General features: G+C 39.9%; 3 protein-coding genes, 1 long non-coding RNA gene and 1 pseudogene across 6 annotated transcripts; 3 read left to right on the forward strand and 2 right to left on the reverse strand.

Annotated features, from left to right (window-relative positions):
• The first annotated feature begins 1,917 nt into the window (after nucleotides 1-1,917).
• Nucleotides 1,918-7,155, forward strand: LOC122004968. Of its 3 annotated transcripts, none has more exons than XM_042559850.1 (4): nucleotides 1,918-2,183; nucleotides 2,290-2,359; nucleotides 5,226-5,246; nucleotides 5,352-7,155. In XM_042559850.1, the coding sequence occupies exon 4, from the start codon at nucleotides 5,355-5,357 to the stop codon at nucleotides 7,008-7,010; it is 1,656 nt and encodes a 551-aa protein (XP_042415784.1). In that variant the 5' UTR covers nucleotides 1,918-2,183; nucleotides 2,290-2,359; nucleotides 5,226-5,246; nucleotides 5,352-5,354; the 3' UTR covers nucleotides 7,011-7,155. The 3 variants fall into 3 exon arrangements, with proteins under 3 accessions (XP_042415784.1, XP_042415782.1, XP_042415783.1); XM_042559848.1 differs by having other exon boundaries at nucleotides 1,919-2,183; nucleotides 5,069-5,246; XM_042559849.1 differs by lacking the exon at nucleotides 5,226-5,246 and having other exon boundaries at nucleotides 1,919-2,183.
• A 2,529-nt stretch (nucleotides 7,156-9,684) lies between these two features.
• LOC122004969 (protein trichome birefringence-like 28) lies at nucleotides 9,685-11,464 on the reverse strand. The gene is made up of 5 exons (XM_042559851.1): nucleotides 11,085-11,464; nucleotides 10,842-11,013; nucleotides 10,548-10,747; nucleotides 10,325-10,480; nucleotides 9,685-10,240 (listed from the first exon to the last, which is right to left on the reverse strand). Exons 1-5 carry the CDS (start codon nucleotides 11,462-11,464, stop codon nucleotides 9,880-9,882), a joined length of 1,269 nt encoding a protein of 422 aa, XP_042415785.1. The 3' UTR covers nucleotides 9,685-9,879.
• A 122-nt stretch (nucleotides 11,465-11,586) lies between these two features.
• On the forward strand, nucleotides 11,587-13,459 carry LOC122004970. Its single transcript, XM_042559852.1, has 4 exons — nucleotides 11,587-12,099; nucleotides 12,703-12,775; nucleotides 12,901-12,956; nucleotides 13,026-13,459. The coding sequence occupies exons 1-4, from the start codon at nucleotides 12,092-12,094 to the stop codon at nucleotides 13,246-13,248; spliced, it is 360 nt and encodes a 119-aa protein (XP_042415786.1). The 5' UTR covers nucleotides 11,587-12,091; the 3' UTR covers nucleotides 13,249-13,459.
• A 1,191-nt stretch (nucleotides 13,460-14,650) lies between these two features.
• On the reverse strand, nucleotides 14,651-16,278 carry LOC122004971 (annotated as a pseudogene).
• Nucleotides 16,279-16,565: 287 nt separating this feature from the next.
• LOC122004972 lies at nucleotides 16,566-19,360 on the forward strand. The gene is made up of 2 exons (XR_006118296.1): nucleotides 16,566-16,752; nucleotides 18,846-19,360. It is a non-coding gene; the product is annotated as an uncharacterized LOC122004972 (long non-coding RNA).
• Nucleotides 19,361-19,683: the final 323 nt, after the last annotated feature.

A 19,683-nucleotide genomic window follows, 5' to 3' on the forward strand; every position in this document is an offset into this window, starting at 1 on the left:
AGAATGTGCCCCTGCATCGCACAGTTTGGAGTCATCACAAAGTTTAAACCGAGACATTTTGCTTGGTCATACGGGTGGCAATCTAGTTCACACAAAAGAGGTGATGCTGAAATTGCTGGCCGGATACAAATAATACTAATCATTTTGGCCTCCATTAAAATTGCCTATATAATGCATTTGAGCTTCATTGGCTCGATGTTAGGGTTATAGTGCAGTCAAGCTAGAAGTTATCTTTTTGTTTGTTTAGTTTTAGGATTCGAGGTATCCGAGCTTTGCTTGACTAATTCTAGAGGCAGATAGTTTTTTTTTCTTTTTGTTTATCAGATAAATCTAAGACACAATTTCACTACACTGTTGATAGTTTGAATCCGGGCTTTACCACTGTACCATATCTGTGAAGGTAAAAGTTGTCTTTTTATTGCATTAGTTTGACATGAAGCTTAATAAACCTCTGATGCCATTCCAAAAATCATTAGTAGTTTTATTAGCATTTAGCAGCCCTTTGATCTATATAACTTCTGGCTTAACTGCACAAATTCAGCAACATATATAACACTTTAGGGGATAATGTCAATTCAGCAACCTATCTTCGTGGATATTGTAACAGTTCAGGATAGATCAGGTTGTTTCTTTGCCTGAGAATTTCACACTGCTTCTGTAGATCTCTTAGTTTCCAATCAATTATTCTTATTCTTAGTTATTAATCTTTCTTAATGATACTTTACTCTGTTTTCAAAAAGTTACATATTTTCTCTCTCTATTTTGATCACCAAGGACTCCTCTTGCCCCTTTTCCATATTATTCCCCATCTATTCTATCCCATCGATTCTGCAACAAAACCTAAGCATTAAGTTCATGTTTTCATGGTTTGGTTTTAGGGTTTGATGATGTCAAAGTTAGAGAAGCTAGTAATAAGAGTAAAATGCCAGATTTTTTAGGGCTGGAATTTGTCAAAATGTGATACGAGAAACAAACTGCTCCATTGGAAAGTAATAGACAAAATGCAGTAGGGATTCTCTGATCTTTAAATTGTGGATTAGGAGATGGTCCATTGCATGAGAATCTTTGATTTGGATAGACTCCACCTTTAAATAGGTAGAGTCCATCCAAATCAAGGATCTAAAAAAATAGATCATCCTCTGGTCCACAATTTACGAACTAGAGGATCCATCCTCGACAAAATGAGATACTATAAAACATTTAAATTACCTGCCCAATTGATTTAACACGCCGCCCCAATAAATTCAGTAGCATTTTTTATTATTAAAATTATTATATAAATAATATTTTTTAGAAATATATTAAAAATATATTAGTATTTGTTTGTAAACAAAACTCAAATGTAAAATTCAATTTATGATAAGGTATATTATAATATTTTTTACTAAAATTATTTAAATCCAAAATTATCAAATCAGGGTGTCATTTTATAAACGGAATATAAAAAAAAAGAAATACCTCATGAAGTAAAATTATAGTCTTATTTTTAACGAGAACTATATTCTTATTCGTTTAAGCTTTGATTGATTCCTCTTTAATTGAAACAAAGCATGAAGCCTAACATGCCATATCCACTACGCTACCTCCATGGTTGATACTTTGTCCACCTCACCACGACAATAACGACATCTGTCAATATTAAATATAATTTAATAATTCAATCTTGATTTGTATATTATATTATTATAAAGGAGCAATTTAGTTTTTAAAAAATATTATTTTATACCATGTGTCCTTTTTTTTAAAAGAGGTTACATAATTTTATTTTGACTAAATAATTAACACTACATAAACTACTCTCATTTTTTTTTTCTCAAATAATAATAGCATTATTTAACGAATTTTATTTCTTAAATGTAAATTTTAGATATAAATAAATCAGCCAATGAGAATTCGAGCAGAAAAATAAAAGAAAAAAAAAATTCTCTCGGTGCGTTTCAGAAGAGTAACGCAGCTTCTAGCAGACGCCTTTGTGGCCGCAACGCAGCCTCATCTCGCCTCGTCTCTCCGCCGTCCCCGCCGGCTTTTGGCCTACCGAATCGCCATCCGTCGTTGCTTGGATTTTTCAATTAGCGGATCGATTATCGACCAGGGCTTCTATGCTGTCTCGATTGTAGGTTGCCTGTCTCCAATTATCAAGTCAAGGGTTAATCGACTTGGAGACCGAGGAGTCGAGAATCAAGGTCAGAATGATTTTATTTGATTTAATCATTTCCGAGTTTTATTGGGCAAATGGGTGTATTGTTCCCTCAAAATTATAAGTTTTTTTTTTGTTTTTGTTTTCATTAGTCACCCCTTTGAAGAATTTGAAGAGGATGATGTAATCTGCTACAACTCCCTTTCAAGCGGATACTGCAAGGTAAATTGATAGCTTGAGTTTTGATTAAAGGGAAGTTGTTTATACTAGTTTGTTTAGGATTGCTTTTTTTTTGAAGCACTTGCATGTTTAGGGATGTTAATATATACATATATTTTTTTACATGTGGTTTCATAGTTGATCCAAACTCAAAATTTGTTGAAACAAGGTGTGAAAAAGAATAAACTGGCAATTTCATGCTGACAGTCTGACCGAAAAAAGGTGTAAAGAAATTATATTGCAAGTATCATTATTATTTTGGATGCTTGCGTTCATTTACTAAATCAGTTGCTATCTATTATTCATGGTAGTGTAATATACATAATAGTTTCCCTGAGTTCCAATGCAAATCTTTGCCATGACTAATTGAATTATTCAGATCATGGTGTTGTTACCAGTTCCCTAGAGAACTAGTCCCTAATTTGAACATTACATTAATTCCTGAATGGTATTTATTTCCTAAGACCTAGTTCAATGGAGAATACACATTTAAGTAACTCACTTAAATGTAGGGATATGATCCATGTGACTATAAATAGTTGAGACAAATAGCTTCTCGGTGATAATGATGGAAAAGGATCTTTTGAATCTTTTAGTGTGGCAATTAAGGAATTTGAGGCAATTATCATAGTTGATAGATAGAGATAGGTAGCTGGATTGATCACCTTCAAATTTTCATGGAGTTCTTCTTAGTCCATCCTTAAAGTTTTTGCACTTCATCTATTACATTTCCTTTTTCTTATGCTCTTAGGGTAATTTTATTCTAGAAGAGATGCTATACTATCCAAACTTTATTGTTGCAGTTCTCTATTGTCTTTTTCCTCTATTATTATTATTTTTAAATCTTTTCTATTTCTGAGTTTCTTTATTATGCCATTATAGCTTGGTATACTAATGCGTTTGTGATAATTTCCTGTGGAAAAAAGCTCCATTGTAGAGATAAGGTCATCTTCATTGGTTTTCTTGCTTCAGTCTTTTAGAGAAAACAAACATATAAAGTTCATAGTTGAATGGTTTATGTGAAAATTTTGTTACAAGCATCTTTGAGTTCTTTCAGTTCCCTGGTAAAAGCATACATACCTAGCTCTTTTAATTGATAAGTATGTCACATAAAGAAACATAAAATAATTTCAATTTGAAAAGTTTTTCCTTGATCAAGGATTTATAGAATTATGTCTGAAGGATTTGTTTGTGTAACAGGTGTGGTAAAGCATTTTGTTAAGGCATTAAGTTGCCATCTTCTTGATTTGTTTGCATACCTTATGCTTTATAGGGAATGTTTGATTATTGAAATTAGCCATGTTGTTGTCAATTGACTTATGCACTTACACAAATGCTAACTTTAGTGATGTATTATTTACTTGCATGTCATGATATGTCAAACATGACATTTAGATTAGAAAATATCTGTAACTGCAGTTTGTATACTAGGATTTTTTTACAGGATGGTAATTGAGTTAATCATAAAACAATTACACTACATGTATAAAAGATCCAAGTACAATGGTAAATAAATAAACAATATGAGACTCAAACTGTTTATTCATACACTCAAACTATGAATCTGTTTCTTGATCTCCTTTGTTACTATATTACCTATAACATTAGGATACTAGTGTAGTCGCGTGAAGAGGTTATGTGTATTAGCAGTTCTGATATAATCTACATCAATGAATGCTTCAATATTTAGAGCTTCATGTTTCCTATAAAGTACTTGTTTCCTTGGATATTTTTTGTGTAAAACTCCTACTGCTTCCAAGTGCTGTAGTATTTTAGGCTTTGCATAAATTAACTCACTTACCAATAGTAATTGAGATATACAGTCTCGTGACTTTAAGAAAAATAAGCTTTCCCTCAAGTCATCAATAAAATGTGATTTCCTAGATCATCATATCTTGTGGCCACAATTTATGTTTCAATACAATCTAAGTGCCTACTGGTTTGTACCCAAGTAGATTTGCACCTTGCTGAAGAGGTACAAGAAGATCCATTCATATTTCATAAGATAAGGAGACTCCTTCAATACTACAAGCAACCTCAATACCAAGCAACAAATTTAGCTTCTAATTTAATTTCGATGGTACTCTGCGTATCACTTGCTAGTTAGTAGAATATCATTAGCATAAAGTGCAGAGACATTGTGTCTGTGGCATTGTGTCATTAAAAAATTGAATTGGCATGCTTTCAATAGGGATCACAAACTTGTTATGGGTGGGCAATGATCATAAAGGTCACAGACAGAAAAGCCACAAGATAAATACTCAGATTTGCAAATATGAGATGATTGAGCAAAGGGATTTATCGTGAAAGTGTATTTATCGTTTTGAAGAATGATTGATTAGTAGTCTATCTGTTGGCCAACGTTTTGAAACATCAGTGGTGAAATACATTTAGACAAAGACTGATGGTCATAGAAACCAATAAGTTGTGGAATTTTTTTTCTACAAAACATATTGGCTTATATGGTATTCTTTAACAATTTCAGTAGTTTTTATTATATGTTTTTTTGTTAATTAAATAAACTGAATAAATAATCTAGTTAGATCTAATTATAAAGTATGATGGTCATGTAAGCGAATATTGTTTTACAACCTATGTAGATTTGGATTTTCACAGAGCTTATGTGGAATATAATTAAGCATAGTCAATCATTTGGTATCTACTAATGACAAGCTTTCCCAAAGTGATGATGGCTTGTTTTTTCTTCTGCAGAAAATTGTGTCATGGCTATGCATTGTAGTTTCTGTTTTGAATCAAAGACTCGGGTTCCTGGACTATATCTTAATTTTATCACCTGCCATTTAATTTTTCACTTGACTCGAGTACATCCTGTTGAAAACTTGAGATTTTGAATATTCTATCATTTTAGGAGTTGACTCTGCATGCTGAGGTATATATATATTAAGATACATGATTATTTTGTATTTCTATGAGCTTTGACGGTCATTGCATTCTACAAGCTGAATCTTTTTAATTTGGGATAAAATCTACAAAGATAATGGAATCCAATGGTGATAAAAGAGATGAAAAGGAAATTGTGGAAGAACAAGGCTCTGTCATCTCACCAACTGTCAAGGATCAAAACACTCTTTACATTCAGCCATCTCAGCATGAAAATGTATTTCAGGATACTAAGAAAAGTTCATTCCTGGATATCATTAGAAATATTCCTCATGGCAACAAGTTTAGGAAACTTGGTCCTTCCCCTTCAGCCAAGTTTCGTCAATTTGCATATGAACGAGATGAGTTCTCTCGTTCAGTAATCTCTGAGCAGAGTCCTACACAACAGTCCCGTGTGTTCTTGGTCAGAAGAATTGATTGGGCGTCCTTATGGTCAATGTGCAAAGAATGGTTTAGAGATCCCATGAATATCGCACTTTTCATCTGGATTTCTATTGTCGCAATATCTGGTGCTATCCTATTCATGGTTATGACAGGAATGCTAAATTCCGCTTTACCAAATAAGTCTCAAAGAGACGCCTGGTTCGAAGTTAACAATCAGATCTTGAATGCATTATTCACTCTAATGTGCCTCTATCAGCACCCGAAGAGATTCTACCATCTTGTGCTTCTGTGTCGATGGGGACCAAATGACATTCTGGTGCTCAGAAAAATTTACTGCAAAAACGGCATGTACAAACCTAATGAATGGATGCATATGATGGTTGTGGTTTCTCTTCTCCATCTGAATTGTTTCGCACAGTATGCTCTGTGTGGTCTCAACTTGGGTTATCCCAGATCCAAGCGACCTGCAATTGGAGTTGCATTGTGCATCTCGGTATCCATTGCTGCTCCAGCTTTTGCTAGCGTGTACAATATTCTCAGTCCCCTCGGGAGGGATTATACAAGTGAAACTGATCCAGAAGCACCAGCCAAGATTGTTTCAACCGCTGAGGGGTTGACTCCACGGGTAAAATCCCTTGAAAAAAAGTTCTCTTTTGTTGTAAAAGAAGACCAAAATTTGGCACAGAGTAAACCAGAATGGGTAGGTGGTCTATTTGATCTCTGGGACGACATTTCCCTCGCATATCTTTCAATCTTCTGCAGCTGTTGCATATTTGGGTGGAATATGGAGAGGCTTGGATTCGGCAACATGTATGTTCATATTATGACTTTTCTTCTCTTTTGCCTGGCTCCGTTCTTCATCTTCAACCTGGCAGCTGTCAATATCAACAACGAGGCGGTCAGAGAGGCACTGGGCGTTTCAGGCATTCTGCTGTGCTTTTTCGGTCTGCTCTACGGTGGCTTTTGGAGGATTCAGATGAGGAAGAAATACAATCTTCCTTCAAGCACATTTTGCTGCGGGCACGCCTCATCGACCGACTGCTTTCAGTGGCTTTTCTGTTGCTCGTGCTCTCTCGCGCAGGAGGTGAGGACAGCAGATTACTATGAGATCGTGGAGGACAAGCTACGTGACAAACATAACGACGATGGCCAGCTCGAAGATGGCACACCTCTGTTTAGATCCACTCCGGGTTCTCCTTTCCAAGGACGGTCCAGTCCGTCGATCTTTCGGATGGAATATAGGACGACTCCTGTAAGTTATTCTGCGGGGCAGACTCCAGAGATGCATTCGCCTGTTGCTGCACAAGGATTTCCATCAGTTACACGAAAAGAAGGCAATATGTCACCGGGTATTTCTACTGCAGAGTAAATTGTGTTCTCTTGCACTCCTTTCTTTCAGCATTTTGAGTTTGTGATTGTTTGTAAATTTGGCTTTGCCCATAGACTGAACGAGTTATTGTAGTGTATCTGAAATATTCCCATTCTATGATCAAATGATCAATCGGGTAAGAAGAGTTTCGCGTAAAGGAGCTTGCTCCATGTATCAAGAAGGCTGAGCGAGCACCAGTGGACGCAGTCAGCGTAGCTTCTCAGGTTTGCTAGCTGCTCCGCCGTCAACGGACTCCACTGCTTCTTGTATATCTGCGTGTGTGCATCCTTCCTGTACTCTGACAGCTGCGTAATGTTCAGCAGTGTAATCCCGCCCAACTCCCTGACCACCTGCATCTTGCTTTTGCTTATACTTCCTCCCCGGCGCGACTGGTCCCTGATCGCCGACGAAGAGCATCCGCTTACCGCGGAGCATTTCTAGTGCCAGCGTCGCATTGAAGCTGCTCACGGACCGTTCGATGAACTAACTGTGACAGGATTCAACTACATAGAAGACATGAACGCACTGGCAGAAAGCATCTGTATGGCTGCCACTGCTGGTAGTTGGCATTGGGCCGACCGTGCACCTGGCACGTGAGCTGCGGGTGGATGTAAGGACACATCCTCCGCGTATAACGACTTCGACTCCTCGTCCGTCACCTATTCCTCGGTGAACAAGTCGCATCCCGCCACCATCCTCTTCTCCACCGCGAACGCCACCTCTTCTGATTCATTTTCAATCATTGCGACTCAACTAAATCCTTTCCACTAATTAAAGGCTTCTCGACCCGTTCGTTGATCCCAACTGTACACAATTGATCAGTGAGTACTGATACCATCTGATTAAAGCTAAATTATCGATGAGATGACTGCAAAGTTGGCCTGAAAAAGACTTCAAAAGGGATCACCTACAAGATCACTAAGTGAAGAAGGAGCATTAATAAGTAGGTTAGGGGTCTCTGACATAACTACTCTAATGCCCAAGTTAGAGAAGTGGAGGAACATGCAGAAAATGGACTAGACGAAAATGAGATGTACACGAAGAAAAAAAAAAGTATTTGTGCTTGCGGGAGCAGGACCTGTATTGTGCAATCTGATCATTCATAAGTTACTTGTATCTTATATTTTGTACAAAGATATGATCTCACTTGCCTCTAATAATTCCACGCGCAACATTAATTATGGAATGAACTCTTTAATAGAAAGATCCATTGTGCCAAATAGTGGGATAATATGTTAGTAAAAATAGAGTCCAATCCTGATCATGGGCTAATGAGTCTACTTATATGACTGTCATCTTATAGGGAGTTGAAGAGTGTTGAGTCCCAAGAGTTGGGAAATACTGTCAGGATGATGTAAGGAACCAGAACCCATTGAGTTGAAGATTCTATTGGAATAATGTAAGAAAGCCGAGCCCAATGAACGGAGATCCAAACTATGTAAGCAAGCAGAGTTCAATGAGTTGAAGATCCGATCCGAATCGGAATGACATAGGGATGGGGGTGGCTCAATGAGTTGAAGATCCAATCAGAATGACATGGGGGGTGTTTGGTAGAGCCTAGTGAGTTAAAAGATCCTATTGGAGCGATGTGGAGGGAGCATAGCCCAATGAGTTGATGATTTGATCGAAAGTGTCCAATGAGAAGGATGTGGAGGGAGTAGAGCCTCATGAGTCGGAGATCCTCCGAATTGACATGGTGAAATACTGAAGGAGGGTCTTGGGCTCAGGTTATTCAATATTGATGGTCTATGCTGATCAATTTTTAAACCTCGGCTTCCATGCCAAAGCTCGCGGGTTATGGAAATTTTTTAATTTCTTTAGGCAAATTATAGATTAATTGTACAACGTAAATATATGGAAGTTAGAGTCCTCCTTTCCCTCTATATATATTTTGGTTATCAATACTAATGGCTAATAGTTATTAGTAATTTATTTTTTCCGTGTTGAACTAATAATAAATTGACGGAAGTATTGGGACAAACGAATCACATATATATATATATATATATATATATATATATATATATATATATATATTATTGGAAATTAAAATTATAATGTGAGAAATTAATATGACATTATATTATCTAAAAAATATTTCTTTAAAAAGTATTATGCATATTTTTTTTATCAAGCGCTAGTTTTTGCGGTGGTAAAAAGTATAATCGTTTATAGCCCCTCTAAAACAGCCTCGTATATTTTACAAGAGAGTAAATCTGAACTTATTCAGTCTTAATCACGTTACTAAATAGAGATGCAGGATAATCTAAAATAGTATTCACACGTGTCAAAAATCTACCATGCCTCTGCTCCGCGGGGCAAGCAAGCATTTGTTTGGTAAGTCAGGGATGAGATCCTATCCCCTTATCTTGATCCTAGACCAGGAGAAATTGATGGGAGACAATAATCCCATCTGTTAACTGATGGGGGGCCAAGGCTGGACTGGTCCCACCTGTCCCGGTAAGTCGTCGGACATCTTGTGTCAAATGTCTCAGTGAAAGCAATAATTGACAATCATGGAGCTGGCCGAGTGGCTATCAGTTAAGGACCTTTCAAGTCCGAGCTGGCCTCCCCGGTGGCTATTAATGACTCAAATGAGATTGTTATGTTTTTCTAGATAGCAACAATTCAGAATGTACCAAAAGCCAGATCAGTTCGTGGTGAATCTTGGTGCTTGTGTTCTTTCCAAATTTAATCCTTTCCTGTCGAATTTAGAGTACAAAACTAGGTAGGACAAGATGTCGTCTGGTGAAGAGATCACTAGGTTTCAGAAAAAGATTGAATTCACGAGATGGGATGATGATAATTTCATCAATTTCATGTCAAAACTACCACAAAATTCCATTCCCCAAACTGTGAAAACCATTTACTATCGTTGAGGCCGCCGGCCTGAGAGGAACCTGGCGTAGATGAGTTGGTTCCACGTATCGGGAATTCCGGGCACGCACCAGTGTAGGCAGTCGGCGAACTTGGCCGGCTCCGCCTTCTGCTCCGGCGTCAGCACCTTCCCTTGCTGCATTGTGAACACCGACGTGTGCGCGTCTTTGCGCCGCTCCGACATGGCCGTGATGTCAACGAATGCGACCGGCACGCGCGCCGTCGAAGCCGCCGCCTTCCTCGCCAGCGCCCACAGGCCCATCTCCGTTCCGATGTGCACTCCCGACATGTTCCGTATCGGCTCTCGCTCCTTTGCGCACTTGACGCCGTTCGGGTTGCCCCAGTCCATGCTCCTAAACGTCACCAAGCGGAATGCCACATGAAGCTTCAATTCAACAATGGCGGATTAAATTCAATGCTCGCGGATAGTTGAGCACCTGCCATGGAGAGGGGACATGCTCATGAAGAAGACAGAGGAGCTGTTGGGGTCCAAGTTGCGATCCACCCAATCGAACACAGTCCGCAGCACTCGCTCGTAAGCTTCCTTTCTTCCAATCTCCTGGTGCTCTGTCCAGTTCTTGGCTCCCGGACGCCTGCTCACAGAGATCGATGATCAACCGAGCAAAGAGGCGAATGAGCTCAAATCTAGTGATTACTCACAGGACTTTCATCCGGGGATCGTTCATCCACCAGATGTAGGAGTTGAACACGAGCACATCCGCCCCCTTCCAGTGCGCCGCGTGCTTCTCCACACTGTCGGGGTTAATGACCCTCACCGGGATGCTGTGGAACTCCGGCTCGTCGGAGTTCGACTCCACCAGGAACGGCGCCCAGTAGAACTCGATCGACGCATGGTACTCCTACAAAATTGGGAGCGGCGATGGGGTGTAGCAGATTGGTTGAGAAATTTGGGGCTACCGCCGAATCTAGAGAAACCCTAATGGGTGGGAGTACCTTGATCGGGAAGATGATGCGAGATCCATCGACGATGCGGCTTCTCCTCCCCCGCGGCACCACCGTCTGCATCAGACACACCATCGACTCCCACTGATTCCGATTAATCGAGTCCCCGACGAATACCATCCGCCTACCTCGTAGCCACTCCAGCATCCGCCTGGCGTCGAATCTGGAGACCGAGTTTTGAACAGATCAGAGTCGCATAGCATAGAGTCAACCGAGGAAGAAACAGGAACTGACCTGGGCAAGGAGCAGTTCTTGGGTTGCCACCGCCACTTCTGGTACAAGGTATCCGGCCGGCCGTTCTGCAAGCAGGAGACCTGCTTCGAGAGGAACTCGCAGTCGCCCTCCCGGTAAGGGGGGTAATCTTGGTCGAACACCCAGTCGCCATCCGAGAGGTCGCAGGTCTCCGGCACGAAGGGGTCCCCAGGGGCGTAGTCGGTTTCGTAGAGGGCCTTGTAGCGCCACCAGGAGTACTCAGCCAAGCTACGCATGTCTTCGCCGTACAGGACGGCAGCGAGAAGGAAGACCGCCACGGCCACGATTAAGATGGGGAGCCTACCGCCTTTCCGGAGGTAGAATCCGGCGAGTTTGGCCACCGCCGCGAGCGGCGAGTCCATCTCGCCGGCGATCTGTTAGCCCCTCGAGGCAGTGATTGTCGCTTCCGGTAGGGTATGGATCCGTCTGTAGAGCGTACAGGATTTGGTTCGGACAAATCTGCCCACCAACGCTGACCGACTTTGAAAGGCTGTACGTGCTCGAATACGCAGCCAGTGTTTCATATTTTATTAGCTTTTCGGGCATCACCGAATGGGGGCCGGATCTCCTGGACCAGGAATTCCTGGTCCCTCCCTGGACCACAAATTTCATATAAAACCTTTCCTTCCTCACGTGCAAAGCGCGTGCACACGCAACACCCAAACAAAAAAAAACCCTAGCGTCCCTCCCTCCAGCGCCGATTCCCTCCCCGGCACCCGTTGCCCTCCCTCGTCGCCGTGCAGCCTCCCTCCAGCGCCGTCTCCATCGCCGTCTCCAGCAGCGCCGCCTCCCTCTAGCGCCGACCGCCTCCAGCCAGCATCGCCGGAGGACAGCGTCGCCTCCAACCAGCATCGCCGCCTCCAGCCAGCATCGCCGACCTCCCGTCCTTCTCCAGCCAGCATCGCCGACCTCCAGCGCCGCCTCCAGCAAGCATCACCGACTCCCGTCCTCCTCCAGCCAGAATATTCGCTGGATGTAGAATATTCGCAATGAAGATGTTGGTGTCTATTTTCCTTCCTTCTAAGCTTCTTTATGCTATTGTTGAGTAAGAAACATTAAATGACATGGATGAGGGGTTCTTTCGGTTACCATTGGGATTTTGGAAGAATCAGGAATCAATATGTACTTGTCTTCAAGGTTTGATTATTGTTTCTTTGTTCCTTGAGGCATTACATGTTGCATGAGACAGTGTAAGAAATTTCATCATGAACTTTTATATGACAATCGAAAATGATTTCATCTGTGATATTAATTCGTATAAAGAATTTAGCCTTACAACAAACATGACCAGTAAAACATTGAATGTTTGTGATTAGATTGCTAAACGAGGTTTGGGGAATGTTGTAGCATAGGATGCATTTTTATTCGCACTGTTTAATGACACGTGAAACCTTAATACCTTTCAGTTATTGAAATGGAAATATTAGACTTCTCAGCTTTTAGTTTGCCATGATTGAATGTCTGTTTCTGTGATATACACCAAGGCCTAAACTTTTTTGTGGCGTCAACTATACCTTATCTTTTCTAATTGATTTGGTCTAATGTTATTTCATGTTAGTCCCACTTCATTTTAATTACTGCATCTATGTTCTGTCGGCAGTGACTTTGAAGTTGATTTTGGATCGAATGAGAATGCAAATATAGCAGGTTCCGCATTAGCTGTTGATAAGGAGGTTTGCAACTTTAACTCTTGTTACTTGCACAAGTTGCATCCTTGTGGATACAAGACAAATAGAATACTCTTTATTCTTATGTTGGATAAATTGTTTACTATTATCTCTGTTGATTCAATGTTCAGCTGCAGCCAGACAAGGTTAAGAGGAAGATATCCATTTGCGATGGAAAGCTTAAAGTGTAAGTTTATCGTATGTCTACTTTATACCCTTTTCTTCATACTTTACTTATTTTTCTTTGTTAATATAGACAATTTGAAGCGGTGGAGGCTAGGTTTCTGCGTGCATCATTTAGTTCATTCTTGGACCTTTTGATTCTTACTACACAACTCATCGAAGAGTATGCCACACTCCAATCTAATGTCATTTTGTTAGAAAAAGAGGATCATTTGGCAAGTATTCCATGGGAGTCTTCGTATATCTGTATTGTAATTCTTCATAACAATAGGATTCTAAGACTTCCTGTGGCTTAATGTTTACTTTGAATAGTGTCTTTAGTCATCACATCATGAGTCACAGCATAATTTTCTGTTAGTGACAATGTGACTACAGATTGGTGACACTCATTATCTTCGTCCAAATCCTCTCCTTTGTTAGCTTCTGCTTTGTTGTCGGGGAGATGTTGTGTCTCAAAATTTGGGGTTGGATGCATTTTTGGCAAGAGGCTTGGATTGTACGGTTGGCTTCTTTGTGCCCCCACTTTGATCACTCTTTTGTCGCGGATCCTTATCATGTGAAGATAACGACTTAATAGATGTTAATAGAATTTTATGCGATTCATATCTAGTAAATCTCTTCTATGTCAATCTTCCTTTCGACAAATGAAGTGTTATGTTTAATTTACCTCAACAAGAACGATAACGACTTACTGAAAAGGCAAAGCACATTGTCTCTAATTTATTGAAGAGTGAATAATTTTATTGAAATTAAATTTATTGAAGAGTGAATAATTTTATTGAAATTACTACACAACTTTATTGAGATCGTTCCTTTTACTAATTCATAATTTAAAAAAAAAACAAAAAAACATTCTAGTCAGTTTTGTAACTCAAGAGATGTTATAAGAATAATTGCAATTTATATTTGAGGTTTTCAAACTAACAAAAGCTTATAATTTTAATGAAATTATGAACTTTTTGCTCATTGACAAAAAAATATAGTGAACAACCTTAAAAAAAAAAAAATTTTGCGAGTTTCAAATAAAGGTCTTTCTCGCTCCAGCAGCGATAAGTCAATAGTTTAAGAAGTGATTAGGAATGATAAGTCAATAGTTTAAGAAGTGATTAGGACGATCGATATCTCAAATTTTCTAAATCAAAAAATTTTAATGAAAGCACAAGATTATGTAGCTCCTTCATACTCCATGTTATAAAAAGTTCTTCCATACTTTGAACCCCATGGTGAGACAATCCTCGAGTTCAACACAAAGCCGTGCGAACTTGCCACACTATCTCAATCTTTCACACTTGAAGCTTGTCTTGAGAATGAGTTATAGTTAACTCCCTACTAAAGATCTTGATAACAATTGAAAATCTCCCTTTGCTCACATGCTTTCGACTTGATCTCTAGGTTGGACTACTGAAACAACATTCTCTTCCTCAACTTCTTAGACTTCTTCATCATCATCATCACCACCATCACCACAAACCAACCCCAACACGAGACTCAACAAGGCGACAATTGATGCGAATAAAGCCCTTCACTGATCCGAATATGTTCAGATGGTGGACATATGTGTGCCAAATTTCACACAAACCGACTAACTTGCTAGTCCCATTTTAACACCACCGGACATTCAAACACTACCCACATGAATTCACTCACCACAAATTCTAATAAGATATCAGACACATAGCATTTAAGACTGTTATGAACTTCTGAAATCACAAATATACATTCAGCAAGTGAGTCTAGTCCTCAGCCAATGTTCTGAAACTGTTGAATTATGTCGATAATGCTATTGAAGTAAAAGTTTAGGAAAGGATGGAAAAAGATACCTCACAAACTAATAATATAGCAAAACACCACCTTTAGATGCCCACATTTTCCATTACCTGCCTTCCGTGTGTTGCCGTCCAACTCACGAGTTTCATGCACCTGAACTGCTGCTACCAATGCCACTGCCTGTCCTACTCATTTCCCTTGCAGCAGATGCCACAGCATGGAAGTCGGGTGCTGTCTCCCAGCTTCCACCTCTTCCCCAACTTGATCGCCTATGGTGCCGTGTAGGTTGCACTTCCATGCCTCCTGTGAAAGCCTCCCTGCTTAAATTGGGGGAAGGTTCACTGAGCTCACCATCCTTGTCATCCATCATGTTTCTGCTGCTTAGACCCTCTTCGTTCTCACCAACTTGCGTGACTGCCCTTAGTTCATCCCAAGTCACTGGCTTCCGGTCCATCTCAATGTCTCCAACAGCTTTTCCCACGTTTGGGCTCATGAAGCCTCCAATCGAGGAGCGTGGTTGAAGTCCTTGTTCATGTGACACTCTTGCACGGAAGTTGTTCTTTGATGGAGGTATGCTTGTACAAAAAATCTCCTTAAAATTCTCCACGATGCCTTTGTTATATGGGTTAGCTCTCCGATCGTGTAACGGTATCTGAAGTTCTCATAAGTTGTCTAAAACGGACAGAAAATTGAGAGTAACATGGGAAGGATGCTTAAACAATTTGTAATATAAAACAGCCACAAACATTACCTGATTGGTGCTCATCAGAAATAAATGAAAGACGGACAGACCTCCAACAAACCAAACCGATACAAAAGTGTAAATTACGAGGACAATGGAAGCTGGAGTCTTGGCCATTGCTCTCCAAATAGTTATGTGCTCGGCATTTCAGATTTTTACTATGCACGCCCAGGATAATCCAAACACAAAGAGGCACAACAAAGTCGTTGAGAAGACAAACATATAGAAGAATCTATAGTTTCTCTGCATCAAGAATAAATATCAGTAATGATCATTGAGACAATCTCCATTATTACTAATTCTAGTCAACAAATCTAGAGATTGTATCTAATACAACATCTTGTTAGTAATTAGGCAGCTTTTTGCAAATTGACTTGAACTGATTGACACATTAAATTTCAATCAAGGATGAGAGATTTTGCAGCTCACCAGTCCGATGCATTGACCAACCTCAATGATTTCTGGCTCAATGATTTCTGGCTCTGGAGGATGTGCACTGGCTGGAGAAGGACGGGAGGTCGGCGATGCTGGCTGGAGGCGGCGATGCTGGTTGGAGGCGGAGCTGTAGGCCTGCGATGCTGGCTGGAGGCGACGCTAGAGGGAGGCGGCGCTGCTGGAGTCGGCGATGCTGGCTGGAGGAGGACGGGAGGTCGGCGATGCTTGCTGGAGACGGCGCTGGAGGGAGGCTGCACGGCGACGAGGGAGGGCAACGGGTGCCGGGGAGGGAATCGGCGCTGGAGGGAGGGACGCTAGGGTTTTTTTTTGTTTGGGTGTTGCGTGTGCACGCGCTTTGCACGTGAGGAAGGAAAGGTTTTATATGAAATTTGTGGTCCAGGGAGGGACCAGGAATTCCTGGTCCAGAAGAATCTTCGGCCCCCGGGGATGTTTCTACACTGTTCGTACCATTTTATCCCCAGGGATATTATTCGATCCAAATTCACTCATAATTGGAGTGAATTTATAAAACTTTTTTCAATTATTTTTCATCTGTATTTCTTAGACGATAAGACAAACTTTGGTTAAGTTTTTTTTTAAACTATTATTATAATTTTGGATTTTTCAAAATATTTTATAAATTTGCCCGGGGCTTGGGCAGCTGGTTCAGAGCCCGTGTGCCGACTAAAACGGGCTTAGGGCCCATGGACAGTGCACTCTCCTCCAGGCATCGTTATTCCCGACTTCACCGTTCACCCTCCACCACCGCTCCATCGCCGGAGTCGAGCAAGGAGAATAGGCGACGATAGGTCTCCTCGGCAGGGTGGAAGGGCTAAAAGGTTGCTCTATAAGGAAGGTTTGGCGGGCCTTTGATTCTAAGTTTCCTTCTATTTAATTCTCTGATCGCACCATTTTTAATGTTCCTCTTGTGCTAGGAGTTCATAGGCTCCGAGGTATGCCTTGCTCTGTAGTACTTGATGGTTATTGTCTTCCATTTCGGGTAGCCTAACCCTAGGTCCAATTTTTGATGTTGTGATGAAAAGCTTGTTTAACTTCCTGCCTGCTCTAGGTTTTTGTTAGAGGATGGCTAGAGGGACTAGATGGGGAAGTTTGGTCCGAATTTACCAGATTGAAATACAGTAGAGTATTTCCGTGGTGATGCCATGAAGTTTAATCCTCTCATTTATAGCTCAATCTTTGTGCTCATTCCCTAACTTTGTTATGTGCAATGATCGGCCGTGAATCTGCATTGTTCTGCATCAGCCTTAATCATAGTTGTTGGGCTCTGGTCGAACCAGGTGGTGCAAAAGAGAAACCATCTGAATAATCTGATAACCCACCCAAACCAGGTTTTGTAGCTTATCAGCCAGAAGGGATATGGTATTAGAAGCACTGTAGGTGTACATACTAATTTTTCTTCCAACACTCTAGCCTCCCTATGAAGTGCAATAATTGGACGATGCCTCAGCCCGAGGAACCCCTTGTGATCGAAGACATTTGCAAAACAAGCGCACCTTTACGTATGGCCTTTTAATTGCGATGGGTCTCTTCGTGTTTGAAGTGACTAGTTTCATGATTCAATGCTTAGAACATATGAGGATGAAGTGACGCTCTTTGATTGTCCCTGCATAGCCTACCCATGCCAAATAAGTGATGAAAGGATACATTGCCTATTCCTTCTGAAAACTATAAAGGGTTGAGTAAATCATCCTTCAAAATGACGGTAATTCCCATAGCAATTGTCCCTGCTCTTTGGTATAGACTGTTTGGATTGTATTTGTATTGACTTGAGTGTTAAAGTGCTTGTATCAGGTATTAGAATTTTGGGTCATAATTGTAATTGTAAATGTCTAATGTCATCATCTAAATAAGTCATAAATCAATGTGGTCAAATTTAGAATTAAAGATTGACTTAATGGTTTAATTGTCATGAATATAATAATGTGGATACCCTGTGCAATTTCTGATTTGTTGAGAGACCAAATTAGAAAAAAATAAACTTAGACTTCTATAAATAAGGGTTATGACCCACATTCGTAGAGAAATGATTATGTTTTGTATCCCATCGGCAAAATTCTTGGGAGATTCAGAAATCTGCAAAATTGAAAATTATTCCCTAAATTCGATTGCAAAACATGGATTTTGGTATGCTTCCGAAATTCTAATCATTATGTTTATTTCTTAAGAATTGAAAAAAGTTTAGGATTTTGTGTTAAAATTTCTCAAACCATTGTTCCATCACCAGAACCCCTCAGTGTTGGCTTTTGCAAGTTGGAGGAAAAGTTTAAGCATGCTCATCTGGAAATTTCTCTCTTTGATTACTCATCAAACTTGCTCAACTTTTCAAACCACTTTCTTGAATGGTCAATGAGGCTGGTTGAACTTGATCATTGGCTAGATTAGGCCACCCCTAGATCACAAATGTTAGCAGCAGTCCATCTCGTTGGCAAGTGACAACTTAGCTAAATATGTCGAAGATGGGGAATTAGGATGATCATCTATAATCTGTAACTGTCATCGGTTATTTTCTCATTTTGTGCAAAATACATTAAATATAGGTAAGTGATCCTAGATTAATAAATTAATTAGGACTTTTGCTGATTAAAATGATTTTCTGCAAGTTTGAGCATGTCAGATCATGCGGTTTATACAAATATATTCATGGAAATTAGGATTTTGAATATGGTTATTAGATGCTCAGCATGATGACTCAGGAAGTGAAACACTTTTTTCAGACTAATTAAAACTTTCTTAGAATAATTAGGAGTCTTCATTAATGATTTTTACTAGAAGTTAACTGCAATACTCGATGAAGATGGTTAATGAGGTTTATTATGGAAATTTGAGAATTCATTTTGTTTGCTTTGTTGGATTTTCTGATTTCTTTAGTGTTTAAGGGAAGGAGGTTATATTATTGCATTTTCTAATTTAGGCTAATATATATTGCAGAGGTTTGTTGCACCACTCTCAAAGTTACAGTGAGTTCGGGACTGTCAAATGAGGTAGAACATATAGGATATGGCTAAAGTCCTCATCTTGGCAATATGATCTGAGCTTTTAATCTCCCTTTTGAAGACCCATAACAACCAACTTATATAGGGCTATGCTGATTGGGCAATTGAAGAAGAGGTGTGAGACTTACCCTCTTCCACTCAAGGCGGTCTCGATCAAATGGAATTCAAATTCAAGAACAAAGTGAACTCATGTAGAGGAACGAGCAAAGCCATGAACGTTTGTGTTATCGGGTTTCACCTTTCCTTTAAGTCAGTCCTGTCAGTCCGAACCTTGAATGGGAGCTACATAATTTGAGTGAAAAAGATCGGACTGGAACAAAGAGACAGTGGCACTTGAATCCAGACCCTATTGAGCTGAGGCCCACATCGTTATTACTCGTACCATGCTTTCCATAATATTTTATATGAACTTAATTGCCAAATCAAATAGTGATATATTAATTGTGCCAATAGAGCAGCCGTCATGAATGACATACTTCTTATACAGCTGCATCCGAACTTCTAGATAAGATTAGATGCATTGCCTACCGTTGAGTGGGTTGAATAGATTCGTTAGCCTTGCCCTCAGATGTCGAATATGCAATTATAGGGATTCTGAGTTCTAGGTTATTTGGTAGCATTTGGTACAGAAGAAAACCAGACAGCTGTCGAAGGAGAAGGTAGATCTTTCTATATTTTGAATGGCTAGGGTCATTTAATGGCTAGTTATTTAGTGTCTAGAATCACTTATTTAATTAAAGATATTTATTAAATTAAATTACAATTTAATTAAA

Source organism: Zingiber officinale, chromosome 7B (genome assembly GCF_018446385.1).
Source record: "Zingiber officinale cultivar Zhangliang chromosome 7B, Zo_v1.1, whole genome shotgun sequence".
Classification (NCBI taxonomy): Eukaryota; Viridiplantae; Streptophyta; class Magnoliopsida; order Zingiberales; family Zingiberaceae; genus Zingiber; species Zingiber officinale.